Source organism: Mesoplodon mirus, assembly GCF_964341445.2.
Source record: "Mesoplodon mirus genome assembly, chromosome: 18".
Taxonomy (NCBI): domain Eukaryota; kingdom Metazoa; phylum Chordata; class Mammalia; order Artiodactyla; family Ziphiidae; genus Mesoplodon; species Mesoplodon mirus.
The window spans coordinates 40,241,720-40,268,902 of NC_138994.1; the positions used below are offsets into that span (position 1 = coordinate 40,241,720).

The window sequence follows — 27,183 nt, forward strand, 5'->3', positions numbered from 1 at the left end:
CGGGACTTCCGGGGCGGGACTTCCGGGCATCGGGCCGCAGTCTGCAGAGGACGCGGGCGGTAATGTACCGACTCCTGGGCGCGGGCCTGGCCTTAGACCTCCTGCGGGTGGCGGGGCGGCGGGGCCGGGGCCGCCCGGCGCGCCTGCTGCCGGGGCCGGCGGGAGGCCGAGCGCCCGCGGCGACCGTGCCGCCGTGCCGAGAGGTGCCGCGCGGCCTGGGCCCGGGCCTGCTACCGCTGCTGGCAGGTGAGGGGCGCGGGCCCGCGGGCTGGGCTGGCCGGGCGGGGCGGGCCGGGCGCGGTGACCTCAGCGCCCCTTCCCGCAGCGCTCGCCTGGTCCTCGAGGCCCGCCCCGGCGGAGCAGGAGCGGCAGGGCGCGGGCGGGGCGGCGGCCGGGGACGCCGAGGCCGAGATCATCCAGCTGCTGAAGCGAGCCAAGGTGAGGGCCTGCAGTGACGGTGACACCGGTGGACGGAGGCCCGGCGTCTTCAGTGAAGGTGGAGGCGGCGCCGGGGGCAGCGAGTTAGCCACCGTTGGGGGTGAGAGCGCCGGCCCGGAGAACTGTGCACACGTGTGGCGTCCTGATGGTGCAGCTTAATGCGGGCCGTGCGCGGTTTCCCCCTCCCTGGGTTATCGCGTCTCTTCCATTAGGCTGACTGCCGCCACCTGGCCAACAACGTCCACACTGATGCCCGCAGACTGCGGGGTGTGCCGACGTGCCAGCTCCTCTTTGAGGCTTCACCTGCCCCAGACTAACCCCTGATCTTAAGTGTCACCCCCGACACCTCCCTTCACCGTCTCCTCTTCACTGCTACCTACCTAGTTTTCCAGCCTGGACGCTTCATAGTCATTCTTAAAACTTGGGGTCCCTAACTACCGCCTTCTGGTATACTTAGAGTCCAGCAACAGAGCCTTTTTGGATTTTGCCACCAAATCCAAACTATTTCTCAAATCTGCCCCCTTTTCTCTGTTTCTCCTGCTGTCACCCTGGCCACGCTGCTGCAGCCTCCTAACTCCGAGTCTGGTCTGCCCTGTTGGCCCCCTGCCACCCAGTCCTCGTGCAGCAGCCAGAGTGATTTTTTAAATGTAAATCGGATCGTATCACTTCCTTGCCCATAAACCTTGAATGACTTCCCACAGCATTTGTAATAGAACCCAGGCTTCCTGCCGTGGCCTGTGAGACCCTACAGGATCCACCCTACGTTGCCTACCTATTTGGCAATCATCGTCAGGCTCACCATCCTCCCTTCACATGTGTTTCCTTTCATTTTTGAGTTTTTTTTTTTAGAAGGAGTTAATTAGTTCTTTTTATTTTTATTTTATTTATTTATTTTTGACTATGTTGGGTCTTTGTTGCTGTGCGTGGGCTTTCTCTGGTTGCGGCGAGCAGGGGCTACTCTTCGTTGTGGTGCGCGGGCTTCTCACTGTGGTGGCTTCTCGTTGTGGAGCACGGACTCTAGGTACACGGGCTTCAGTAGTTGTGGCTCGCAGGCTCTAGGCGCGCGGGCTTCAGTAGTTGTGGCTCACGGGCTTAGTTGCTCTGTGGCATGTGGGATCTTCCTGGACCAGGGCTCGAACCCATGCCCCCTGCATTGGCAGGCGGATTCTTAACCACTGCGCCACCAGGGAAGCCCTTGACTGGGTTTTGAAAAACCATTTTCTTCGGCCTTAGGGCCTTTGCTCGTTCCCTACTCTCTGTTTGGGTCATTTTCCTCACAATTCCTTGTTTGGTTGACTCTTTCTCTTCCTTCTTACCTCAGTTTAACTGTCACTTCCTTGGAAGTCTTCTCTGACTCCCATTCAGGAGGACCCCTTATTGTTCCTTTCTGTTGCTTTTCTTGCTAGCTTTTATCATTAGTTGTCATTAAGCTTACTTGTCCTACAGGGTCACTTCCAGCCTGCAGGAAGAAAGAGGATGTAGGGCCAGCAGCTTCCTTATAAGATTTGATAAAAATTACTTACATTCCTGCTGCCTGCATCTGTTGGCCAGAGTTTTGTCATGTGGCCAGAGCTGCAGGGGAGGCTGAACTCCCCGTCACCATTGTAGACATAATACCTGGTGCATAGTAGGAATTCAGTCAGTATGTGACGAATGAATAAATAACTTCCTTCTGTGTGTTGGGATATATAGCTGTACCCACTTCCATGTGGTAGCACAGGCATCTGCTTTCTTTATATTTCATTTTCTGTTATTTTCTTTGTTTTCTCTTTTCAGTTGTGCATCATGAAAGATGAGCCAGCAGAGGCAGAGCTAGTTTTGCATGATGCTCTTCGTCTTGCCTATAAGAGTGATAACAAGAAGGCCATCACTTACACTTATGATTTGGTAACTCCTCTCACCATTCTGAGCCGTTGATGATTAAGGGTGGATGCAGGAGAAGGGTGGTTAGGCTCCTGATTCATGTTCCTGACCTGCAGCAGGCCCTGAAGCTCTTTGGGTTTTGTTTTTACTAAGTTTTCTTTTGGTTTCAATTTTTATTACTCTTGGGGTGTCACAAGACGCCTCAATCCCAGACAGAAAAGAAATGAATATCATTAATATTTGTTTCTTCAGTGAAGAGTGGATCTAGATTTGGTTTGTCATCGTCAAAGTCTGTGTGCGTATTTGTTCTCACACCGTTGCTGTACTTTGCTACTAGCAGATCAGTGACATACTTTTCTCTCTGGACTATTTTTTTAGCTAGAGGGTGGAAGCAAAGGGGAGTCTTTAGCTTAAACGTTTTGAAGTAAGTAGGAATACAATGCTCTCAACTGAAAAACAACTTGTAATTAATTTTCAGATGGCCAACTTAGCATTTATGCGGGGCCAGCTTGAAAATGTAAGTAAATCACGTTGTAATGTCATGAATTTGTGAAGGGCTAGCCTGAAGGAACCTCTGTTAGTAAGGGTACAGGCTAAGCTGCTGTAACAAAGAGACCCCAAAATAGAGTGACTCAAATAAGAAGGAAGCATATTTCCCTTTAATGCATTAATCCAGAGGTAGCTAAACCCTGAAGATGGGTGGGTGCCTCTGCTCCAGGAAGTGGCCCAGAAGCCCAGGTTCCTTCTAAGATAGGTCCTCATCTGCGTAAGAGAGCTGGCTCACCTCCAGCCTACAGGAAGGAAGAAGGAGAGGATGGAGGGCAAGCAACTTCCTTATAAAGTGTGATTTAGAGATTGTTCACATTCGTTCTGCATGCATCTCTTGGCCACAGCTTCATCATATGACCACACCTAACTGCAAAGGAGGCTTGACCTGGTAAAAATTGAGGAGAGTCTAACTAAAAAGATGGAGAGGAGGGTGAATATTAGGGGATAGTTTCCAGTCTCTGCCACAGTGGGTTTGGAAGGGAAGTTAATTTATGAAGTTGGTTTCTACTCATCACAGAATAGTTTTCAAGGTGCCCAGAGGATGTGCAGTCCTGGTATTTTAGTCTGTTTTCCCACCACAAGGTTACCTTTCTCTTTGTATATGTGAGTGTAAGTGTGTGTGTGTGTGTGTGTGTGTGTGTGCGCGCGCGCGCACGTGCATGTTGTGTTTTTCAAGGAATGGTACATCAGACTAGTACTTAGAATCCAGGGTCATCTGGATAGGGGACCCAAATAAAACAAAAATCTTTTCCTTGTGCTTTTAGGCGGAAAAACTTTTTAAAGCAACAATGAGTTACCTGCTTGGAGGGGGCATGCAACAGGTAAGGACGTGACGTAGGATTGCTCCCTAGCTGAAGCAGTTTTCAAAAGTCTTACTTCCTGTAAACTCCACCCACCCCTGACGTGTGCTTTGGCCAAAGAGTTGGAATTCTTTTTCCCTAAGACTGGTATAAAAATTGCCAGTCTTTCATTCACGCAAAAGCACGGTACCTGAGGAATTCACAGTTGCCTGATTCCTCCAAAAGTCTAAAGACTATGGCTTTCAGGTCAAAGTCAGTCTAGAAGTTGATCTGAAATATCCCATGAGGAAATTTTACTTGTTACAAATTTCCTTCATTTTTCTTTTCCCAACAGGAAGACAATGCAATAATAGAAATCTCTCTAAGGCTGGCCACTATTTATGCTGCTCAGAATAGGTAAGTATAGTCAGAATCTAGGTGTGGAAGCAGTCAAGGAGTAGGGCTGTGGGCAAAACTTTGACCCTGGGATGTTGCATACTTTTCATTTACCTGCTAATCACCTGGGTCTCCAAAACTTAGGTGTCACACTCATCGTGCTCCGTCCCTCATCTTTGAAATTCTGAGTCTTTTCTGGGTTTGCCCCTGCTGTTTCCATTAGCCTGCTGAGTGGGACATGCAGCCCTCATACCTCTGGCTGCACCGTGACAAATCTAGTCAAGTTTACTGTTCCTACTTGAACTGGGAAGGGAAGTTGTACTTAGAGCCTTAGTTTAGCTTTTCCTTGGAGAGGAGGGAGCACTGTAAAGACTTCTGGGGATAATGTATTTTGCTGGTTTAAGGATCAACAAACTAGGAAGTTAGGTATAAAGTTAAATGATGAGAGCGTTGCTGTGGGAATGTCTTAGTGGCTAGCTTAGTGGGCAGCTTTTAAAGCCCGTAGAGATTATCTGGTAGCTAGGTTTTAGGAAGCAATACCTAGGAGTGGAGGAGAGACCTGCAGGTGGGACAGAAAGCAGTGCTGAGTTGAAAGTGTTAGATGAGTCTAAGTTGTTACAAAGAAGGAAGAGTCTGCGGGTACACGGGAAAGGCTTTAGGGGACAACCCAGGTGTGTGCCGCGGATGAGAGAGGCCTGGTACCTTCCTTCTCTAGGTGGGGTTCAAAGAAGAAACCCTAGGATATAAGCAGAGAGCTCCTCTAGAGAGTTCTATTTTGGGGTAAATTTAAGGAAAGACCTAAGTAAGCCTGGCTTTTCCTTTGCTTTATCGTTGCTGCAGAAGTTGGGTACCAGAAGTTTGGAATGATACCAAGCCTAGTGCTGTAGAAAGAGTGCTCACTGAGGCCACGGGCTCTGTCACCGGTCCCTGCTGCTCTAGTCAGCAGCTCCTTCCGTCTCAGCGGAACCCAGTCCGTCTCCTGGCATTTGGTTGGGCACTAGATGGGCCAGGGCCTCTGAGGGGCTCTGACTTCGAGTCCTTAGAGGAGCTTTGCGGTTGGTCCATGCAGGGGAGCGCTGCAGCCTTGTCAGTCTCCCTGGAAAGGTGACCAACAGGACTAGCTGCAGATGGGGTATGAACTCCCAGGGTGAGAAGCAGCCCAAAGATAGTAACAGTGGAGGGTAAGACACATCCGTGGTCTCTTGAGAGGTGAAAGCTGTGCAGTACCCACTAGTAGTTTGCCTGGAAGTTACTCAAAAGTGTTTTTTCATTTTGATTTATTAAGAAACTCATGAGACCAGGAAATGTGTGGCCAGGCCAGGCCCTGAGGCTGAGAAAGGCTGATACAAGTTGGGAGGGGTCGTTGGTAGACATTTTGCTGCGACTCAGGATGCCTTGTGGGCAGCCTCCCCCGTTCCGTGCCCTGATCGGATAGGGTCCCTCCTGCCAAGGTTTGGTTCTTCTGAGAACAGTAGAACAGTGGGGTCATCTGGCAAAGCACGAGAGGAGAAGAGGTGAGCTTGGTAGTGCCACCTGTGGTGAGAAGCTAAGAGCCAAAATGGAAGAGCAGAAACCAGGGCTGAGCTTGTGGATGGAGACGGAGTTTATGTCGTGTTTCTGTGCGTCTCTGTAGAAACCAGCAGATGACCCTTGTTCTGTCCAGAGTCAGTCTCCCTGCTGTCTGGGTGTCCTCTCCAGTTGACTGAGGTCCTGACAGTGGGGCTAAATGCCTTCTAGTGCCCTAGCTAGGAGTTCCCTTTCTGTAAAAGGAACTTGCATCAAAGACCTGTAGCTTGGGAGAAGTGTAGAGCTAACGGACCTCCAGAACCTGAGTGAGGTCAGCAGTTAGAATCCTTACTGCAGGGGCCCTCGCCTCCGTGGGTGGTTTGTCACTTCGAGCAGGGGTGAGGCTCTCACACGTGGAGGAGCTGACCCCTCTGAGCTGTGTTAGTGGGAGGTGAGGGAACGGCTGGTCACGTCGGTTATTGAAACTCTGTCTTAAGTTAACGTTAATTAGGTGACCAAAAAAAACCCAAACTTTTTTTTTTTTTTTTTTTGCGGTACGCGGACCTCTCACCGTTGTGGCCTCTCCCGTTGCAGAGCACAGGCTCCGGACGTGCAGGCTCAGCGGCCATGGCTCACGGGCCCAGCCGCTCCGCGGCATGTGGGATCTTCCCGGACCGGGGCTCGAACCCGTGTCCCCTGCATCGGCAGGCGGACTCTCAAACACTGCGCCACCAGGGAAGCCCTCCCAAACTCTTGAGAAAGCGCAGATTGACACCTCTTAGAGACTTTAAACACAGTTCCCTCTTCCCGTCTTACACTTGATAATGTAAACCCGAGCTGGACGAATGAGGACGGAAGAGCACTTTGTGAAAGGTGTGCAGCTGATTGATGCTCTTTGCTTTACAGACAGGAACTGGCTCTTGCTGGCTATGAGTTCTGCATTTCAACTCTGGAGGGAAAAATTGAAAGAGAAAAGGAATTATCAGAAGACACTTTGTCAGGTAGGGAAATCTGACTATTTTTTGGACAGTTGCCTTTTTTGCCACAAAGGGCTTCACTCTTAGGCTGTGGTAAAGGAAACAGAAAGGTATCTGAGTTGGGGGAGGGAAAGTCACTCACTTTGGAAGCTGTGGCTGTTTCTAAGGTCTCGGAGGGTTTGGAATTAGATATTTTCTTTAAATGACTTGACCACTGGTTGTTGTTGTTTTTAACCCCGTGGTGACATCTTCATAATATATCTGTTGGTTTTTATTATATATCATCTCTGGAAAATTGGGGAGCAGAAAGGGAAGTTGTTTTCTCTTGTCTCTTGGTTCAGCTACCAGTCACAATGCTAATTAAGTACCTTTGGTCCCCAATGTCCACCAGATATGAGAGAGGAAGTGAAGCTCATGTTTTGTCTGTTTGTCCTCATTGTGGAGGGAAGAGCATGAAGAGTCATGCTGGGAACAGAATGGGGTGGGCGGGACACTCTCTGGCTCTCAGCCATTTGGGTTCCTCCCTCCCTTCCTTCCTTCCTTCCTATCCTTGATTTACGATGTTGTGTTAATTTCTGCTGTAGAGCAAAAGTGACTCAGTTTTACACATATAGACATTCTTTTTTAATATTCTTTTCCATTATGGTTTATCCCAGGAGATTGGTTATAGTTTGCTGTTCTCTACAGTAGGACCTTGTTGTTTATCCATCTAAATGTAATAGTTTGCATCTACCAACCCCAAACTCCCAGTCCATCCCTCCCCCCAACCCCCTCTCCTTGGCAACCACGAGTCTGTTTCTATTTCACAGATAAGTTAGTTTGTGTCAGATTTTAGATCCCACGTATAAGTGGTATCATATGGTATTTGTCTTTCTCTTTCTGACTGACTTCACTTAGTATGATAATCTCTAGGTCCATTCATGTTGCTGCAAATGGCGCTATTTCATTCTTTTTTATGGCTGAGTAATATTCCATTGTGTCTATGTACCACATCTCCTTTATCCATTCATCTGTCAATGGACATTTAGGTTGTTTCCATGTCTTGGCTATTGTGAATAGTGCTATGAACAGAGGGGTGTGTGTGTCTTTTCGAATTATAGTTTTATCTACACATATGCCCAGGAGTGGAATTGCTGGATCATATGGCAGCTCTGTTTTTAGTTTTCTGAGGAACCTCTGTACTGTTCTCCACAGTGGCTGCACCGACTTACATTCCCACCAACAGTGTAGGAGGGTTCCCTTCTCCCACACCCTCTCCAGCATTTATTTGTAGACTTTTTAATGATGGCCTCTCTGACTGGTGTGAGGTGGTAGGTACCTCATTGTAGTTTTGATGTGCATTTCTCTAATGATGTTGAGCATCTTTTCATACGCATTCGGGTTTCTTAATGTGGGTTGAAGTATTGGGAATTTTCAGATTTGACATTCATGCAGTAGCTCTGATTTCACACTTCCTCTTTGCCTAGAGCTAGCATGATGCTAGAGATACAGCGGCCAACTCTGTTGTCCCTAAAGCAGTACATACGGCTTCAAAGAGTTTTCTGTACTCACGGGTCTTCCAGTTCTCCCTTGAACATAACTGTTTTCCTCCTTCATACTCCACTGAAGCCCCCCTTATTAAGGTCACCAGTTCTCAATCCTTATCTTACCAGCTCTGCTAACTAGCAGCTCAACCCAGGTGATCACTGTCTCCTACTGGAAACCCTTCATTCGCTTGGTTCTGGGACACCTCACTGGTCCCTTGCCCTCCCCGGGTCACCTGTAAAGGTTGCGGGCCTCAGGGCTGTCTTTGGCCCACTTCCCTTTTCTCTCTGCCCTCACACCCTAGGAGACAGCAGTTAGTCCCATACCTTTAAATATCAGTTTTACACCTTCAGCCCCAGCCTGTATGTGAGCTGCAGACCCGTGGGTAAGATTGTCTACCTGACATCCTGACCTGAATGCCTAACGGTCATCTCACACTTAACATGTTTGAAATGGGCCTCTCTTTTTTTTTTCCTGCATTGATTTAACTTTTTTGTTGTTGACGTATAGTTGATGTCTAATATTATATGTTACAAGCATACAGTATAGTGATTCACAGTTTTTAAAGGTTATACTCCATTTGTAGTTATTATAAAATACTTGCTGTATGTTCCCCATGTTGTGCAGTTGTACAGTGTATCCTTGGGGCTTATTTTGTGCCGAATAGTTTGTACCTCTTACTCCCTAACCCCTGTAGTGCCCCTCCCCGCGAAATGGGTCACTTGGTTTCTGCCCCTCACAAACTGGTTTCTCACGAGGCAGCCCGTTTTGTAAATGGCACCACCATTCACCCGGTGCTTTGGCCAAGAACCTAAGCATCATCTGTGATTTCGTCCTCATTTCCTACGTGTAATTCACCAGCAAGTTGTACTGAATCAGCCATCAAAATGCCTCCACGTCACAGCCGTCTCAGCCTCTTGCCCCACCGCTCTGGTCCAGGCCATCCTTGCTTCTTGCCTGGACTACTGTAATCACCTTCTCACAGCTTGTCCTGCTTCCCTTCATTCCCTCAGAGGATTTACTGCCCACCCCACCACCACCACCACTGCCTGTTTGACACCATCCTTCCACCTTCGCCACCCGGCTCTTCTCTCGCTGTTGTGCGTCCCCAGCTCAGTGCCGCCTCGGGGCCTCGTGCCTGCTCTTCTCTCCGTGGCCAGTGGCCTTCACCCAGGCCTCTGCTCGGAGGCCAGCCTGCCAGCCAGTCTTCCCACCTGCGCGCCTTCTGAACCCCTCTCCTCCTCTGCTTCGTCACCCTGGGAAGTAGGTGTGTGTGCGTTGTGTGCTTGTATCGCTGCTGAAGTTCATTTTTGTTCAAGCGTTTTTAGTGTCTTCCCTATCAAAGAGGGAAAGAGCCTTCATCTGTTTTGTCACTGCTAAATCCCTAGGACCTAGAGTACTGCCTGCTACATAATAGAGGCTCAGTAATAATTGCTGAGTGAAAGGGCCCAGCAAACACTGACAAATGTCACTGCAGTATGGAAGTGCTTTGAAGAAATTCACAAAAGATGTAAAAACAAGTTCTAGCTGTCAAATAAGTCACTTTTGAACTATCCACACTCTTGCTATGTTTCATTTATACATTGACTGTAGACAGTTGCTTCAGAGTATAAAGCAGTCTTTTCTGACTCCAAAAGCAATACGAGGGTGTTGAAGAAAATTTCAGACAGCATTAAGAAGAAAATAAAGATCACTCATAATTGTATTAAGAACTCCTGTTTATTTTTTGGTGTATGTCTTTCTAGGCTTGTTTTCCTCTAGCTATTTACATTTTAATAAGCAAATGAGGAGTCACACTGTACATGACTTCTTTGTAACCTGATTTGTTTTTTAAATTGGGTCTCTTTTTTTAAATAAATTTATTTTATTTATTTATTTTTGGCTGCATTGGGTCTTCATTGCTGCGCGCAGGCTTTCTCTAGTTGCGGCGAGCAGGGGCCTACCCTTCGTTGTGGTGTGCGGGCTTCTCGTTGCAATGGCTTCTCTTGTTGCAGAGCACGGGCTCTAGGCACGCGGGCTTCAGTAGCTGTGGCTCGCGGGGTCTAGAGTGCAGGCTCAGTAGTTGTGGTGCACGGGCTTAGTTGCTCTGCGGCATGTGGGATCTTCCCGGACCAGGGCTCGAACCCGTGTCCCCTGCATTGGCAGGCGGGTTCTTAACCACTGCACCACTGGGGAAGTCCCTGGTAACTGCTTTCTTAAAGATAATAATCTATCATCATTATGTGCTTATATTAGTTAGTATATACTTGGGTTTCTTTTAAGGTTTTCCTTTCTGATTTATTCATCTGATGACTCATAACAGTGTATGTTGTCTGAATCAGGTGTTATCATTTGAGTTACATGGTGATACTGGTCTCACACATACTTCTTTTGCAAAATTTTTTCCCATTTGGTTTTCACTCAATTTCCACATGAATTTTAGATATTTTTCATGTGAATTTTAGATCTTTCTGTTTGCCCCCCAAAGTGCTTTGAGAATGAATTGTTAGATTTGTGTTATGTTTATAAATTAGTTTGGGGAGGTTGCCATCTGAATAAGTTAGCATTTGACTACAAATAGCAAAAAATTTCAACTAAATGAAGTTTAGCAGTGAGGACACTATTATGTCATGTGACTGGCAGTTTAGTGAAAGGGGGCAGTGCTTTAAGTGGCTCACTGAAGTCCTGAGGGACATGGTCTCCCCATCCTCACTGACACTCTCAGTGTGCTGGCTTTCTCTCCACACTTTCCTTTTGGTTGATAAGTGACTGTCAGATCCCAGGAATCTCATCCAGAAACGACAGTGTCCACTTCTTGCATGTTTCTCTTAGAATCAAGGTAATTTTTCCTAGAAGTCCCCACTTAGATTTATGCTTGCTTCTTGCTGGCCAGATTGGGTTACATGGCATTTCTAACCCAGTCCTTGGCAAGAGAAGTGGTATTAGCATGACTGGCTAAAACTGATCAGGATCCATTCCTAACAGAGGTTCGGAACCCCGTCTGCTTGAATCATGTGAGGAAAGTGGCTGAGACCAACGGCAGCTCTGCTCTCATCACGCTGTCTTCCCGTTCAGGGACGTGGTCTGCTTCTCCTTACAGATCTTTGAGGTGGATCTGACAGCTGTTTTGTTACATTTGATTCTAAATGGACACCTTACTAAACTATTTGCTTTTGAGTTGATATTCACACTATTTCCAGATATATAATTAAAGATTTGGGAGGTCATGATAATTGTCTTTTTTCAGATAGTTATACTTCTGTGCCCCTACTCCCTCTCCTTACTAAATTTAGTGCATTGGCCATAACCGGAGAACATTAAGTAACAGTGGTGCTGGACAACTTTGTCTTGTATCTGATTTGGTGCAAGACCGTGTGAGAAGATGCATTATTATGTGTGGAGCAAGTCAGGCTTGCCGGTAACTGGTTAATTGTTCGGTATGCTGCTGGGTAATAGTTAATGCTCATATTTTATTTAGACTTTCACATTTATTTTGTTTTGTGAGATCCATAGTGTATTTCTTGAGCTTCTCATCACAGGATTGTATTAATGTGATAAAATGAACTGGCATGCTTTCTGTTTTCTGGGATAGGTGTGGGGTATTACATGGAGTGATCTAGTCCTTGGAAGTTGTAGGATCTATGAAACCACATGGCTCAGATCTCCTTTAGAGTTGATTCTCTGGCAGCTTTTGTTCTTCTTTCTTCGGTTACTTATACATTTAAGTTTCTTCCATTTTCTTGAGTTGATTTCAGTACCTAGGATAGTGCCAAGACCACAGCTTAAATAAATACCTGTTGAATAAGTGAATGCATGGGTGAAAGAATTTTGGAGACCTGTATTTTCCTGGAAGAAACTTACTTTGGAATTATATTTGTAAAGCATAACTTAACAATATTCTGTTATGTATTCAGGATCATGTTCCTTTCCCAGTTTTTAATTTTGTGGATTTATTTCCTTTTTTTTTTTTTCCTTCCGGTACGTGGGCCTCTCACTGTTGTGGCCTCTCCCGTTGCGGAGCACAGGCTCCGGACGCGCAGGCTCAGCGGCCATGGCTCACGGGCCCAGCTGCTCCGCGGCATGTGGGATCTTCCCGGACCAGGGCACGAACCCGCGTCCCCTGCATCGGCAGGCGGACTCTCAACCACTGCGCCACCAGGGAAGCCCCCTATTTCCTTTTTTTAAGAGAGTTTTCCATTCCTTCCTCCTCTCCTTGAGATGAGAGTTTCATTCATTTTCATAGTTTAAGTAAAACACTTCTGGAGAGTTGAAGTATTTCTGGTGGCATATTTGGTTTCATGAGTGCCTGAAGTCTGGCGCCTGGTTGGAATTCTGGCTTTTCCATTTAGAACAGCAGTGGGACTAGACAAGTTACTTATCCCCTCCTCAGTTTCCTCATCCATACAATAAGAAAACAGAATGTGCCTTACAGCGTTGTTATGGGGATTACATGCTCTAGGATTGAGACTGAGACTCATTGAGGACTTTGAAGGAGTCTGCTGGAATGTGGTGCATCTGCTCTAACCTAGTTTATTAAATGGTTTAGCTCCTCTGTGTTTACCACTCTTAATTATGAAGGGCCTTCCTGACTCTTATTCATAGTTTCTCCTGTTTTTTGTCGATTTTGTTGACCTTGTCAAAGAGCCACCTTTTGGTTTCATTTTCTCGAATTTTTTTGTTGTTTTCTACCTCCCCTATTTCCACTCTAATCTTTTGTATCTCTCCTGCTTGCTGTGGGGTTTATTTTGCTCTTTTTCTAGTTTCTTAGGTAGAAGATTAGGTTGTTGATTCAAGATCTTTCCTAATGTAGGCATTTGCAGCTATAAATTTCCTTCTACTGTGTTAGCTACATCCCATAAAGTTTGGTATGTTGTGTTTTTATTTTCATGTATCTCAAAATATTTTAAAATTTTTCTTGTGATTTCTTCTTTGATCTTTTGGATATTTTGGCATGTGTTGATTAATTTCCATATATTGGTGAATTTCCAAAATTTCCTTCTGTTGTTGATTTTTAAGTTCATTCCATTATGGTCAGAGAACATGCTTTGTATGATTTCAGTCCTTTTACATTTTACTGAGAATTGTTTCATGGCCTGGTATGTGGCTTATTTCAGGGAATGCTGCATATGCATTTGAGAAGAGTATGTCCCTTAGCGGCTGGGAGATGTGCTCTGTAGACATCTGTCAGGTCTAGTTGGTGTATTTACAGTGCTGTTCAGGTCTTCTGTTTCTGTCTAGTTCTAGACAGAACTTTTGTTTTTGTGAGTTTTTTCTTATACATATTTCTATGCTGTTTAGAGCCCCGGATATAAATATCTTCATTGTGAATTATCCTTCCATCAGAAAAATGATTCTTTTTTTCCTACTTAAGGTATTTGTCACAAACTTTAGCTTTACATTGTTGACTGTATCTTACTCTTAAACTTTCTGAGTAATTTTGTTTTCACTATGTGTTTTGTAGAAGGCTGTGTTTGGATTTTTTTTAACCTAATCTGAGTATTGTTGTCTTGTGGTAGAGAATCTTAAAACCTATTTAAAGTTAGAATTGAAAGTGATATTTGGTCTAATTTTTTACATTAAAAGCTTTCCATTTTTGTTATTTCTTATATTTTCAAGTCCCTCTTTTTTAAAAAAACAAATTTATTTATTTATTTATTTTTGGCCACGTTGGTTCTTCGTTGATGCGCTCGGGCTTTCTGTAGTGGCAGCGAGCGGGGGCTACTCTTTGTTGCGGTGCGCAGGCTTCTCATTGCAGTGGCTTCTCTTGTTGCAGAGCATGGGCTCTAGGCGCATGGGCTTCAGTAGTTGCAGCACACGGGCTCAGTAGTTGTGGCACACAGGCACTAGAGCGCAGGCTCAGTAGTTGTGGCGCACGGGCTTAGTTACTCCATGGCATGTGAGATCTTCCTGGACCAGGGCTCGAGCCCATGTCCCCTGCATTGGCAGGCGGATTCTTAACCACTGCACCACCAGGGAAGTCCCTTCAAGTCCCTCTTACAGGGACGATTTTCTCACTAAACCTCCATTTATATTTTGAAAGGAAGGCACATCTATGGTCTCCAGTTCTATTAAAGGGTAACCTAAAAATTTCTAAAAGACATTTGACTCAGAAAAAAAATTGTTTTCAGTTTCTTCTGTAAGATGAAGTGACTACAATTTAACATTCTCCTACCTCTTCCCACTTGTTTTTTCTCTGTGATCTGGAATTTTAGATCTAGTGGGACTTTTTTTTGCGGTACGCGGGCCTCTCACTGTTGTGGCCTCTCCCGTTGTGGAGCACAGGCTCTGGACGCGCAGGCTTAGTGGCCATGGCTCACGTGCCCAGCCGCGGCATGTGGGATCCTCCCGGACTGGGGCACGAACCCGTGTCCCCTGCATTGGCAGGCGGACTCTCAACCAGGGAAGCCCCTCTAGAAGCCCCTCTAGTGGGACTTTTTGCAGAGAATTCTGAGGCCAACTTACCTGCCTTCTTTTTTATATATAAATTTATTTATTTGTTGGCTGTGTTGGGTCTTCGTTGCTGCACACAGGCTTTCTCCAGTTGCCGCGAGTGGGGGCTACTCTTCGTTGTGGTGCACGGGCTTCTCATTGTCGTGGTTTCTCTTGTTGCAGAGCAGAGGCTCTAGGTGCGTGGGATTCAGTAGCTGTGGTATGCGGGCTCAGTAGCTGTGGCTCGCAGGCTCAGTAGTTGTGGCACGTGGGCTCAGTAGTTGTGGCTTGAGGGCTCTAGAGCGCAGGCTCACTAGTTGTGGCACACGGGCTTAGTTGCTTTGCGGCATGTGGGATCTTCCCGGACCAGGGCTCAAACCCGTGTCCCCTGCATTGGCAGGTGGATTCTTAATCACTGCACCACCAGGGAAGCCCTGCCTTCTTTTGTAAATAACCTGTTTTCTCCTGCCTGGTTACTTTGTAGGTGTCAGAAGATTTTTAGCATAAGGTTAGGGGGTTGGTGTCTATGAATTTGCCTGGTCTGTGGTGACCCTTCATTTTAATATCCAGTTCTCTTGAGCTTCTGTAGTGCACCTTTGATTATTGCTATAGTTCTGCCTTGCTGTGGTTTTTTATTCAGGAGTGTCGTTTACCTGTATGTTGGACTCTTTCTTCTCTGTTCTGTAGTATAAACTTATTCTCTCCTCTCAGGTTCTTGTCTGTATTTTAGGAATTTTTCCAGTGTGTATTCCATATTATTGACTTATTCAGAAAAGTCAGTTCTGTCCTTTTCTTCTTCTGGTATGTTTGTTTTGTTTAAGATTTCAAGCAAAAATAAAGAGTGGAGACTTTAACAAACACCTGTACACTTTCCCCATAGCTTTGTCAAGTCTAAGTATTTTACCATATGTGCTTCAGGTGATGTTTGGGGCAGGGAGGCGGGGGAGTTTAAACCCCTGTGTACTCCTGCTTGATGTAACTAGCAGGTAAACCATCTATTTACTTGGCTTTGGTCTTTATCATTCTTATGCCTGTTTATTACACTTGTATACATCAATAAACAATATGTTTATTGTTTTTAAACTTTTTATGGACTAATATGTTTTTAAACTTTTTATGAATGGCATCATACTGTACAATTGTTTCTGCAGTTTATTTTTTCACTTATCATATTGCAGAGATTTATCCAGATTGATACTTAAAGCATCAGGGTTTTTTGACACAAAGGCCCTGTTTGCTTGCCACGCTGTCTGTCTGTCCAGAAGGGATGACTTTCTTTACTTAGCCCCTGGGGTGGGGGTGAGGGGTGAGGTTGTGCTTTTTTTCCATCCTGGAAAGGAGGGATACAGCTAGAGGTGGCCCTGACACCCCATTGTGGGCATGTACTCACTTCTCCTGTTGATGGACATGTAGGTTCTACCTGTTTTGCTGTAGAAAATAATGCTTGGACCTGTGTCTCTGTGCCCACATACAGGATGTTCCCTAGGGGTACACCTAGGAGTGGAATTGCCGGGGTGCAAATACTAGACATTACCAAATCTCTTATCAGTGCTTTTACTGGTTTACATTTTCAGTGGCAGTGTGTTAGCATTCTTGTTGCTCTATATCTTTGTTATTATTGGGCTTAAATTTTTGCATGATCTGGTGGATCTGATGGAGTGTCATTATGGCTTCAGTGCATGTTTCTCTGATTACTAGTGAGATACAGAACATCTTTTCATGTATTTATTGGCCATTCAGATTTCCTGTTCTGAAAACTGTCTCTTTATCCCCTTTGCTTATTTTTTGGAAGGGTTGTCTTTTTCTGAATGATTTGTAAAGAGTTCTCAGCTTAATGTCTTTGAGCATCTTTTTTTGAGCATCTATTTTGTTGGTTACATTATCTCTTTGTGACCTTGTCTTTGCACTTTAGGGCATTTGACAGAGATTGATTAATTCTATTGAATGTAATAGAATCTTTTGATATTTTCCTTTATAGTTTGTGTTTTCTGAGTCTTGTTTAATAAAATCCTTCACTCTTTTAAGGTCAGAAAGATAGTCTCTTCTAAATATTTTGCTTTTTTACATTTAGTCTTCAATTATGTGGAATTTATTTGTAATATGGTGTGAGGTAATGATATGATTCTTTTCCTCCCTCAAGCACGGATTTTAGCTCAGGACTGTTTTATTAGTGCATCGGTTTCTCACTGGTTTGTAATGACATCTCTGTACTGAGCTTTCATAGATATATGCAGTGTTGTGTTGTTACTTCTGTAATTAAAACTTTTAGCTTTATTGTATTTTCCTTATTTAGTTCAGTACCTTCATGTTTCTAGTCATTTCTTTTTATATATGTTCATTCATTCAACCGGTCAGTCAAGAAATAACTGATTGAATGCTGTGACATGCCAGGCGTATTACTAGGCACTGAGGTACAGCTGTAAATAAAGCCTGAAGGACGCCTCCTCAATTTCTAGTGAAGGAAAAACACACAATAAACACTATCCACTAACTTAATAACATATCCAAAAATGATAAAGGGCTACATAGATAAGTTTATGAGGAAATATGTATTTAGGGGAGAGGTGGGGCAGTACAGTATTATATAGAGGGGTCAGGAAAGGCCCGACTGGTAAGAAACCTGAAGGGGAGTGAGTAAGCCAAGTGGTCATCGCTGAGGGAGGAAAGTTACAGGCAGAGGGGCGGCCAGTGCAAGGCTCTGAGGTGGAGCATACCTGACGTCTGAGTCAGCATTTGGCCTTACTTAGTTTCTAGTCTGGGATCACTCAGTTATCTTGAGGGGAAGACCTCCTTTTTATTGTCTGCTGATTTCCATTTCTGATGCATCTTCATGCTTACATACTTGGGGTTATAAATTCATCTTCAGCGGGGTTCGAGAAGTGAGTCTCCAGGCTGGTTTTGTTTGTTTCTTCCGGGCACTTGGGTCCGAGCCTAAATGGATGATACAGATTTAGACGTCACACTGCGTGGGCACAGGCCTATGATACAGCTTTCCATGCAGTCGTTGTTCCCTTCTAGATCCTTCTTTGGCCATTCAGGCTTCTCTTGCAGCCTCTGGGGAACATCCTGGTTTTATGCAGGGGCTTCACATCTGGTTCTCTGTTCTGCACAAGGTGAAGAATCCAATTCTGGATTCAGACACACTCAGGCCACCCACAGAACCAACCAGAACTGGGCTTCTGCTGCATCAACACACATGCTTTCCACTTTGGGTTTTAGCTTATTTCCAATTTCTGGCCCTTGGGATTTCCTTCTCTCGGGAACTCAGCTGTACATGTAAAAGGCTATTCGTTATAAGATTTGAAGCAGAAGGGTTTTCAGATTATCAGTCATGTTACTGGAACCAAAAACTCCTTCCACTGATCCCATTAGTGGTCTCGGGAAGTGCCGATGGGGTGATCGGTTAGGTAATGAGAGATTCAGCTTAGCAGAAATTCTAGGATGTTCCTCGAACATGGGTGGCAAATACCTTTAGGTTCAAAGACCCTGTAGACTTTCCTAGATTATTATTGGTGGTGGGCGGGGGAATTAGATGCCCGTGCTCACGTTTTCTTAAGTTCTAGATGCTCTTTTTCTTACTGATGGGGAGTCCCTATTCCTGTTTTCCTGAGTGCATATAATTGCTCCAGTCACTTACCAAACTCCTTTTAGTCTGCATTTATGCACGCCTAATCTGATACACTGATATGTTAGGTAGACTGAGCCATTCTTGGTATTCCTGGAACAAAAACTGCTTGGTGTGTTTACCTTTGTGCATTTGAGAATTCAGTTTGCTTATATTTTGAGTACAGATTTCTGTGATGAATCTTGTTTGTTTCATAGACTGATGTTAGGTAGCTCATCTTTTTCTCCTCGGAATAATTTGTGAAAAAGAACTATTTACAACTGAAGTTTGAAGAAATAAGTATGCTTCCCTCCCCCTCAGATTCCAGTAATCCTTTGGGGGAAGCTCTGTATAAACGATCCCAGTTTATTTCTCAGCTGTTATTAGGTTATCTGATTTGTTCTTGTCTAATTTCTAACAGGGTTTATATTAATATTTCAAAGAACCATGTTTTAATTGTTATTAGTTAGAAGAGGAGCTCTTTTTGGTACTTTACTAAAAGTGTGAACTTTTAACTTGGCAGTGTGCTAATAAAGGTTTTATTATGGAGTCTTTATTTCTCCCTTGGTCCTATTTTTAGAGAAGTATATTGTTTAAAATTTTTTTCATTTTTTTGTTAGTACGATTTGAATGTGCTACGAATTTAAAATGTATTTTCTTAACAATGACAAAATATTACAGCTAAAATTTTACCTCATCAGTTATTCTTTCTAAAAAGCTTTACTATCTTTTCTGCCATTCTAGTTTAATTTCCATTACGGATATCAGGGGTAATTTTCTACTAGAATTGTCACTTTATTCTTGTACTTTTGAGTTACAGTGTTGAACATATTTTCTAATTGTAAAATGTAAAAAGAGCATGCTTTTGTTAATGTAGAAGTATCTAAAGAGAATTTAACAACACACATTCCAGAAATATGATTCAGTAGTCACATTTGAAATATACAGTTTCCAGAATTGGAATAATTAACTTATACATTGTTTTGTGATAGTTTTGGTAAATATTTTTGTTTTTAAATGTTCTCCAAGAACATGGACTTTAGTGTGTCTGTATATTCTCAGTCTGTTACAAATTGCTTATCTCCTTGGACCTTTGTTAGTAAGTGAAGAGAGCACAGAGGTTTGTCTGTCTTTACCTGGACCTTTGTCCATTACATTATCTCCCAATAGTGTGGATCTTAAACTGCTGCTGATTTTATAAGCTTTTGCTCAGCATTTTAAAAAGAGTGCTCATAGTGAGATATATTTTTTCGTTTCAACATTTCCTTTTAAAAGAGAAATACGGTATCTTTACATGTATTTATTTGGTGCCATCTTACGTTTTGCTTTTTTATATTGGTTATATCCATAAACTTATATATACTTTCTATATTTATAAAAATAATTTTCATCTATATTTTTCGAAAATAAATTTGTAAGGTGATCTATTTAAAACTACTCCTAATTTGGTTTTAAGAAAATGATTATCATTACCTTTTGTATATAACTAGGCCAAAGTAATAACTTTGGATTTCTACTTGAAGAAAAACGTTTTTTTCACTTTTACCTTCAGATATTATTTCAGTAGGTATTTTTATTTGCATTGTTTTATGTAAACTGTCTCTTCAGTAATTGGTCATACTCTTACTTGGTAACATAGTCTTTAAATTCTCTATCCCATTTGTAACTTTTCTGAAACTTTGATGATATGGAAGGAAAGGTATTTGGTTGGTGTGAATACCTTTGCTGGTAAAGAAACCCGTCTGAACCCTTTCATTTGGGTGTCTGATAATTGTGTTACAGAAGATTATCTGAGGGCACCTCTTTTTCAAGTCCTTTGTGTAAACATTTACTTTCAGCTGAGCTGTTTGCAAAATTTCCTTTGATCTAGTTCATCGCCATTTCCACATTTTTTTGTATCATCTCTCCTGAGTCTTTACTTGTGCAGGTTGCTTTTAGTTACTGGTCCCTAGGTCTGTTCTCTGGTTCTTCTCACACGGCATTAGGTGTTTGAAGTTTGTTCTTTTTCAGACGTTGTGTAGTCAATTCTTGCGTGTGTTGGAAGGTGCCATATCATTGCAGTCTTTTACTGTTCTTCAAAAAATGGATTAGCTAGGGCCTCCCTGGTGGCGCAAGTGGTTGAGAGTCCGCCTGCCGATGCAGGGGATACGGGTTCGTGCCCCGGTCTGGGAGGATCCCATATGCCGCGGAGCGGCTGGGCCCGTGAGCCATGGCCGCTGGGCCTGCGTGTCCGGAGCCTGTGCTCCGCAACGGGGGAGGCCACAACAGTGAGAGGCCCGCATACCGCAAAAAGAAAAAAAAAAAAAAAAAAAAAAAAAATGGATTAGCTATTCTTTAAATTTGGCTTGTGACTTCCCATTTCAGGATTCTGAGTGTTCTCTGGTTCCTTTCTGTAGTGCTGTTTTCATACCTGAAAACTTTTTCATTGGCCCTAGACTTTTTCTTGTTGTTAACTTATTCTTCTTTGAGTTTATCTTCACCTGGTTCTGCTAAATATTATTAGATTAAAGTTTGAAACTAAGTGTGGACTCAGACATCATTTAATTGGATATTGAAGTGTTTTATAAGAAATATGTATTTGGTCATTCAGATGACGAAAAATATTTGGTCTTTATTCATAGTTTCCCAAATCCTTGGAATTTCCTAAGTGTTGGGAGTGATTTAAAGTGTCTTTTGTTATGTTAATGAGGTGACTAGGATGGCACCTAAGGATGGGCTGGTTGCAGGTGGAGCCAGCCACAGGATTAGAGGGTTGGAACCTTCAGTCTTAGCCCCGACCTCCAGGGAGGGGAGAGGGATTGGAAGGTTAATCAGCGGCCAGTGATTGAATCAGTTGTGCCTCTGTAATGAAACCGCCATCAACATCCCAAAGGATGGGATTTAGGGCGGTGCTGGGGCAGTGGTGCCTGGAGAGGGCAGGGAAGCGCCAGGCCCCTTCCCACACACCTTGCCCTGTGCCTCTTCCATCTGGCTGTTCCCGAGTTACAGCCTTTTATAAACCGGTGATCTAGTAATCTGTGAGCCACTCTAGCTAACAAATTGAACCCGAGGAAGGGAGTCCTGGGGAATTCCCTCTGATTTACAGCCAGTTGTTCACAAGCACAGGTTACGACCCGGACTTGTGTCTGAAGTCGGGGGAGCGGGTTAGCCTGTGGACTCTGGGTGGATGGTGTCAGAATTTAGTTGGATTCTTAGATACCCTGCTGGTGACCAACTGCTTGTTGGTGTGGAGACGCTCCACCCCTTCCCCAGCACACACAGGTGGGTCCAGGAGCCAGTTTAGATGTTAATCCACCTGAATTGTCACCTTTGTGTAACAAAGTATAAGGTTAGGAGTACTTCTTTAGTGACGTGCAACAATCAGTGTGGGTCTTGGTAACAAGAAAAATGATCAGGGCAGGTTGGCCACGTCTCTGCCTCACTTTCTGTACTATACTGGTTATATCCCAGCACTGCTCTTATTTCCTTCCTAGTGGAAGAGAAAGCCAACACCCACCTCCTCCTGGGCATGTGCCTAGACACCTATGCCCGCTACCTTCTGTTCTCCAAGCAGCCATCACAGGCACAAAGGATGTATGAAAAAGCTCTGCAGATTTCTGAAGAAATACTAGGAGAAAGACACCCACAGGTAAGGGAGGAGAACAGAAGGGCTGTAAGACAAAGCTTCAGAATCCAGAAATACGAAATGGGGACGGTCAGCAGGCGGCCCAGGTACATCTCCCTCCTCGTGCCCGACCACCCCTCCCCTGCGCCCAACTGCTTGTTTCTAGAAGGATTTGAGGCTGCTGATGAGTTACTGGGTCTGCCCAGCAGGGCTTACGTGAGGATTGGTTTGCACAGCACGGTATTTTAGGTACTGAATCTTATGAAAATCTTATGAGGAACAGGTTAACACACGCAGATCCTCACCTCCTGAGCCCCACCGATAAAATGGAACATAGGGGGAAGAGGACGGTGGGACTGCATTAAACAAAATTTAAAACCACTGACATAGAATTTAAGCACGGCATGCAGAGCCTTCTGTTAGAACGGTAAACACATTGAATTGAAATCATCTGTTTTGTCTTAAGAGGTAAGAAATGGATCACTTTGTGAATGCTTGGTAACCCCCAACCTAGGACATGAAAGTTCTAACTGGGCTAAACATGCCCCAAGGCTGCGAGCAGATGAGCAGGTCAAGTTACTGGCAGGAACGGGGGTTTAGAGCACCCCCTTCATGGGATATCATTGAGAAATAAGACTACGACAGGCATGGAATTCAAGTCACCAGGTACAAGAACCAGGGCCTGAAGTGCAGGAGGAGGCGAGGCCGCAGCTCTTACTGCCTGCGTTTTGTAGACTCGGTGGGAACTTCCCCAGGAGCAGTGGTGGGTCTCCTCTTCTTCCTGAAGACAGGAGCGACATCGTAGTACAGTACGGCTCCGAGACCAGCTTCTCAAGGGTGCTGAGCCTTGAATAGAAGGGGATCAGAGTCTGTCACTTCTTTTTGCTGTTATTTTTCATTTGCTGCTTCTCCTTTGATAATTAGTGAGCTTCATAAGTAATATTCACCCTGTTACCTAGTGTCTAGACTTGTATCATTTTCCAGAGGGTCAGACTGATGTTGTGCAGTGTGAATGATCAATGCACCTGACTTGCTGACGCCCTGACCTTTGCTGGACTGCCAGGCAAGGCGACCCCTTCAGTGTATCCACAGTTCGTCAGACTCCACGTTGACTCTCGAGCCGTGGAGGTGTTTGCAAGCAGCAGCTGCCTGTGTTTCCTCCCGTGTGTAGACCATCGTGCTGCTGAGTGACCTGGCCACCACCCTGGACGCGCAGGGCCGCTCCGACGAGGCCTGTGTTCACGCACAGAGGGCGTCAGACCTGGCGAGACAGGTGGAGCACCCTGAGCTCCACGTGCTGCTCACTAACCTGGCTGCGGTCTTGATGCACAGAGGTGCGGAGCGCGGGGCCGGGCTGGCTGGCTGGCCTCGGGAGGGGTGGGCGTCAGTGGATCAGAAGCCTGTGCATGGCGTTGAGGGGGGCAGTGAGGACAGGATGCTCCCGAGCTGATGGGCCAGTGGGGAGAGACGCAGGGGAGGCGCCGTCGGGCCCAGCTCACGTCCCGCCTGTAGTCCTGCCCTGCCGGCCTGTCAGGCACATCGAGGTGGAAACGTTTGCAGTGGCACCTTGTTTCTGTAGTGCTTTACAGGTTTCTAAATGTCTCACACGCAGCTTAATTTGTTCCTCACGGAGCTCGTGCGACAGGGCCTGGCAGCTTGATGGGCATACTCGGCCATTCTGCTCAGAAACCTGCAACGACAGGTCTCTCACCTGAACCACCGTGGGCGAAGGCCTTAGCCACTGGAGTGTGCCAGGAAGGGCTCCATGAGGTCCCGGGGGTCACGGGGTGAAACAAGGCCCCATGCCATGAGCTAGACTTGTCCCATCACTTGTGCTTTCTCTTCAAAATCTCTTTCAGAATCATGGTGAAACATACATTTTCTTTATTCTTCCTTCTTTCTGGGTTATTTTAGAACGATATGCACAAGCAGAAGAGATCTACCGGGAAGCACTGAAGCGAGCAAAGCTGAAAAGAGATGAGGTTTCTGTGCAGCACATCAGGGAAGAGCTGGCCGGGCTGTCAAAGAAAAGGAGACCTTTGTCGTAGCCTTGCCGAGCTCTGGGCCCCTTTCTGTCATAGCGAATTTATGGTAACACCTCTCATTCCAGTCCCAGTGGCACCCTGATCAATGGCTTAAATCCTTTGTCCTCGATACTCAAGTCCCCTCAACTTAGCCTTGCTGGAGGACAAGCTGTACACACTGTGTGCACTGCCGCGTTTGCTTTGCGAAGAAAACTGCCCCCCCCCACCCCGACCTGATTTTGCTTCTGTGACGGGTGTCAGTTAATGCTTTCCGTTGCAGCAGACGGCTGGTTAGGTGCTGTCCATGCTGGTCCGAGAATAACTCTAGATTAAGAGGGGCCAGTTTCCCTCTGGGGTGGGGTCTGGTATTTCAGCCAGGCGTCTGTCCTGTAAGATTTTTGTCCACTGATTTGCTGCCTTCTCTCATCAATACCTGGCAGACCAGAGCTACCGGTCTCATGGCAAAGGGAGATGACGGTGAGTTATTTTCTCTTATAATTTATCTCCTGAAGCCCAGTGTGGGATTTAACGTGTAAAAAAAGTAGTATCTTGGCTTACCAGCAGCATGAAGTTTTAAAGTGGGAATTAGGCACTTGAAAGTATAGCACCCATTTGATTATAAATAAAAGCGAACTTTATGTTTTTGTATGTATCATCTGGTTATATACAACTGTGAAAAAAGGAGGGCAAGGAATGACGACCCCCTGCATCCCTGCTCTCTTGAGCATTCACTCCTCTGCATCCGGTCATGGGTGTCCCCAAACCCTCTGACTCTGAGTGGGGCCCTGTAGGTGTAGTGTTGAAAGCTTCCCAGTCATTCTGACGTGTCCCACTGGTGCTGTAGAGGAACCAGTGCTCTGGACCCGAGCTCAGGCTTTTGGAGTTTGGGTCTCAGTATCCTCGTGTGTAGTGAGTCTCTCTCAGCCCTGGGTGCATGCATTTGGTGGATGACCTTACCTGGATAGGCTGCTGTGTTGAGAGCTTTATCACACTTCCTCAGCGTATGTAAAGTACACAACACGGGGCATTGATGGTGTTTTCACCCCAGCAGTCTGCGGTTCTTCTAGGTACCACGAAGGAACCCTGTTGTTGCTGGTACGGCGGTGGCAGCGGGGTGGGGGGGATAAACTGACAGTTGGGTTCCTGTGTACGTACTGGGAGAATCCTTTCATAATAAACTAGACACTCTGCAATAATAGTGTATGTATTCCATAATCTTTGAGTTTCTCATAAAAAAATAATTTACTAAAGAGTTATAAAAGTAACAATACAGGGATTAGACTAAAACTATTATCTTAACATTGCAGATGCATCCATCTTCCCACTTTCCGACCCAGTTAATTCCTTTAATCACTCAAGTCTGACTCTGGAGAGAGAAACTTTAACTCACGTTGAGTTTCAGTGCAACCAGTCTTCGTTTATTTGTGACTTTAAAAAACTGTCGACTACTCACCTTCTGCATTGAGAATGTTTTTACCTTCTCACAGTTGCAGGAGTTACTGAAAGGGAGGTTTTTCGCTCCAGGTTTTACTGAGAATTTCTGACCCTCCTCAGTGATGCGGCTCCTGGTCCCGGAACACCTGCGGGAGTTTTCAGAAAGCCCCTCTGCATGCGGTGCGGTCACTACAGGCAGCAAAACGAGGAGGACTGGCCTGCCACTGACAGGGCTGAATCCAAAGGTGAACTGTTCACAGTAGTATAAAAACTTGAACTATCTCACTGGAGCTTTCAGGGCATGGATATTTTAAGATAGAATCACCCAGCACACCCGCATTCAAGCACTACGAATCTTCTCATCACGACCACGTGGTGGACACTGGCTGTCTGTCACAGTTCTGTGAACTGTAACTTCGTTCTGGGTGCTAAAAAAAAAAAAAAAGTCACTTGCCAGGCTGTAGCTTCAGAACCCTGGGGTCTCAGCCCGCAGCATCCCGCCTCGGTTCACAGCTGACTTGGCCAGGTCACGTCACGCCGGGGTGGGCCTCCACCTCCCACACAGTCTGCCCCCTCCGCAGGCCTGCACTCTGTTCTGCCCTTGTTCTGAACCGAGGCGGGACCGTGGGTTTTGTCTCCCATTGCGGGATCTCTTCTCCAGGTGACAGCAGGTGAAGTAAAACAACTTGCGCTCTGATGAGGAGGGGTGAGTGGTCAACAGCGGCTCCCTTTGGGTCCTGAGTGGAGCTGCACAGGTGACGCACAGGGCTCTGATCTGACGTGTTCGCAAGAACTAGTCATAGAAAAATACCAGCATCATCTCTTTGGGACTGTTGACAAATAATTAAAATCTAAAATATTACTAGTACCTAAACAAAATTTTAAGCAAAAACCTTAAGTTACTGTTTTTCATTCACATTAAAACTTTGTATGTATTTATAAAGTCGTACCAGCTTTCCAAGTAGTAGGGATTTGACCACTACACCTGATCTAAAGCTTACTTTGAGGACCTCAAGCATACGCAGGTGCACAGTTCCCTTAGCTTCAGACAAGTGTCGGCCTGTGGCCCTGTCTCTGTTGCTTATTTAACTGTGGGCAAGGTACTGAACCTGCATCCACATCTATAAAAGGGGGACTAGACACCAAGGTCCACTCCACTACAGAGGCGCTTAGTCAGTGGTTGTCGGACACCTGCTGTCTTTAGAGGCTTGAGTACTTTCACTTAAAAGCTCAGGTCTACTTAAGAGTCTATAAAAGTGCTAGTTTTTATCGTTCTGAGAGACCTCTCTCTCTGTGGCATTCCCCCAAAACCATTAGCATCCGTGTGCTATAGAAGGATGCTTCAAGCTATGTTAAAGTTGTATGAAAAAAATTTTTAATTCAACAAGCAATTATTATTGAAGGGTAAGACTGATCCTCTAGTACCATAATGGGTTTAAAATTCAGTCTTTTAAGTTATTTGCTTCTTGAGATTCAGTGAAATAAAAACATCGGACAAACTCTTGCCCACAAGGAATCAAAGTGAAAGCAAGCACAGGGTGGCACGAGGGGAAAAGGACCGGCTGCTCCCACGAGAGCCCAGGATATGCGGCACGAGCAAGCCTGAAACACTGAGGTTCTGCACAGATTGTAACCTTCTGACTCAACCAGTAATAGATATCAAACTAAAGGACAGCGTAAGTTTTTCCTTTGAAACCTGAGACACCGAAAGGCTTAAATCACAAATAATCTACTGTAGCTAATGGACAGGGCAGTCAGATTTATTTCAAAACAAAAGCTTTGTTGGGCTGCATCAAATGCAGGAGAAAAGGAGTTCTTGGGCGTGGTTAATTACCAGTGTGCATAACAGTGAGGTATGCCTCAAATAAGCCTTTAAAACGTTAAAAACTGAACTATAACAATACCCATGCAGTACTATTTTTTCAGTGCTTCTAATTTAAAAAAATTAAAGCCTGCACTGGAAATTTACAGTATGGCAGAATTTTGTTTCTCCTTTTGACCCTAATACGTTAACGTACAGATTTTATGACAGGGTCTGTGTTAAAAATCTAAACATTTATCACAAGATTTTAAACAT

General features: G+C 45.1%; 1 protein-coding gene across 6 annotated transcripts; it reads left to right on the forward strand.

Annotated features, from left to right (window-relative positions):
* The first annotated feature begins 30 nt into the window (after nucleotides 1-30).
* On the forward strand, nucleotides 31-26,640 carry TTC19 (tetratricopeptide repeat domain 19). 6 transcript variants are annotated; one of them, XR_014291820.1, is made up of 11 exons: nucleotides 31-246; nucleotides 326-438; nucleotides 2,215-2,325; nucleotides 2,780-2,818; nucleotides 3,615-3,671; nucleotides 3,985-4,046; nucleotides 6,438-6,532; nucleotides 21,518-21,672; nucleotides 22,820-22,982; nucleotides 23,563-24,149; nucleotides 25,197-26,640. XR_014291820.1 is itself a non-coding variant. In XM_082602815.1 (10 exons), the coding sequence occupies exons 1-10, from the start codon at nucleotides 63-65 to the stop codon at nucleotides 23,694-23,696; spliced, it is 1,113 nt and encodes a 370-aa protein (XP_082458941.1). In that variant the 5' UTR covers nucleotides 31-62; the 3' UTR covers nucleotides 23,697-24,320. The 6 variants fall into 6 exon arrangements, 5 of the variants coding, with proteins under 5 accessions (XP_082458941.1, XP_082458942.1, XP_082458944.1 ...); XM_082602815.1 differs by lacking the exon at nucleotides 25,197-26,640 and having other exon boundaries at nucleotides 23,563-24,320; XM_082602816.1 differs by lacking the exons at nucleotides 2,780-2,818; nucleotides 25,197-26,640 and having other exon boundaries at nucleotides 23,563-24,320.
* Nucleotides 26,641-27,183: the final 543 nt, after the last annotated feature.